Genomic DNA, 384 nt, shown 5'->3' with positions numbered 1-384 from the left:
CCGATGCTGGCCAGGGGGGTGTCCTTGCCCTCTCTGAGGTGCCATTTAGGGCTGTGTTTCTCCCCCAGCTGGATAATTACCTGCTGTCCATGTCCTACGGGGGGTCCCAGCTCTGGGCCGGGGACAACCAGGGCCACGTTTACCTCTTTGGCAGCACCGGCGGTGTTTTCCAGCCCCTCCGGGTATGGGGGTGGTTTGGGGGGGTGGGGGGGGGGTCTGGGTGCCCCCCCAGGCCTTACAGGGGTCCCTGTGTCCCCCCCAGTACTTCGACGTGGGGCACCAGCTGCAGATCACGGGGCTCTGGCACTCGCTGGGATCCCTCTACACCACGAGCACCGACAAGACCCTCAGGGTGGGGGGGCTCTCTCTGGGCTGGGGGGGGGG

The 384-nt window shown here is 66.9% G+C and overlaps 1 protein-coding gene across 1 annotated transcript in view; it reads left to right on the top strand.

The window, feature by feature from the left end:
* Positions 1 to 37: 37 nt before the first annotated feature.
* The window catches only part of FBXW9 (F-box and WD repeat domain containing 9), an 849-nt gene continuing 502 nt past the window's right edge, over positions 38 to 384 (top strand). The window contains exons 1-2 of the mRNA XM_027632704.1: positions 38 to 182; positions 263 to 352. Of these exons, the coding sequence (XP_027488505.1) occupies positions 90 to 182; positions 263 to 352 (183 nt within the window). The 5' untranslated portion in view covers positions 38 to 89. The remainder of the gene's footprint in view (positions 183 to 262; positions 353 to 384) is intronic.

Source organism: Corapipo altera, unplaced genomic scaffold (assembly GCF_003945725.1).
Source record: "Corapipo altera isolate COAL_440 unplaced genomic scaffold, ASM394572v1 60242, whole genome shotgun sequence".
NCBI lineage: Eukaryota > Metazoa > Chordata > Aves > Passeriformes > Pipridae > Corapipo > Corapipo altera.
This window is presented reverse-complemented; position numbering and strand designations above follow the sequence as displayed.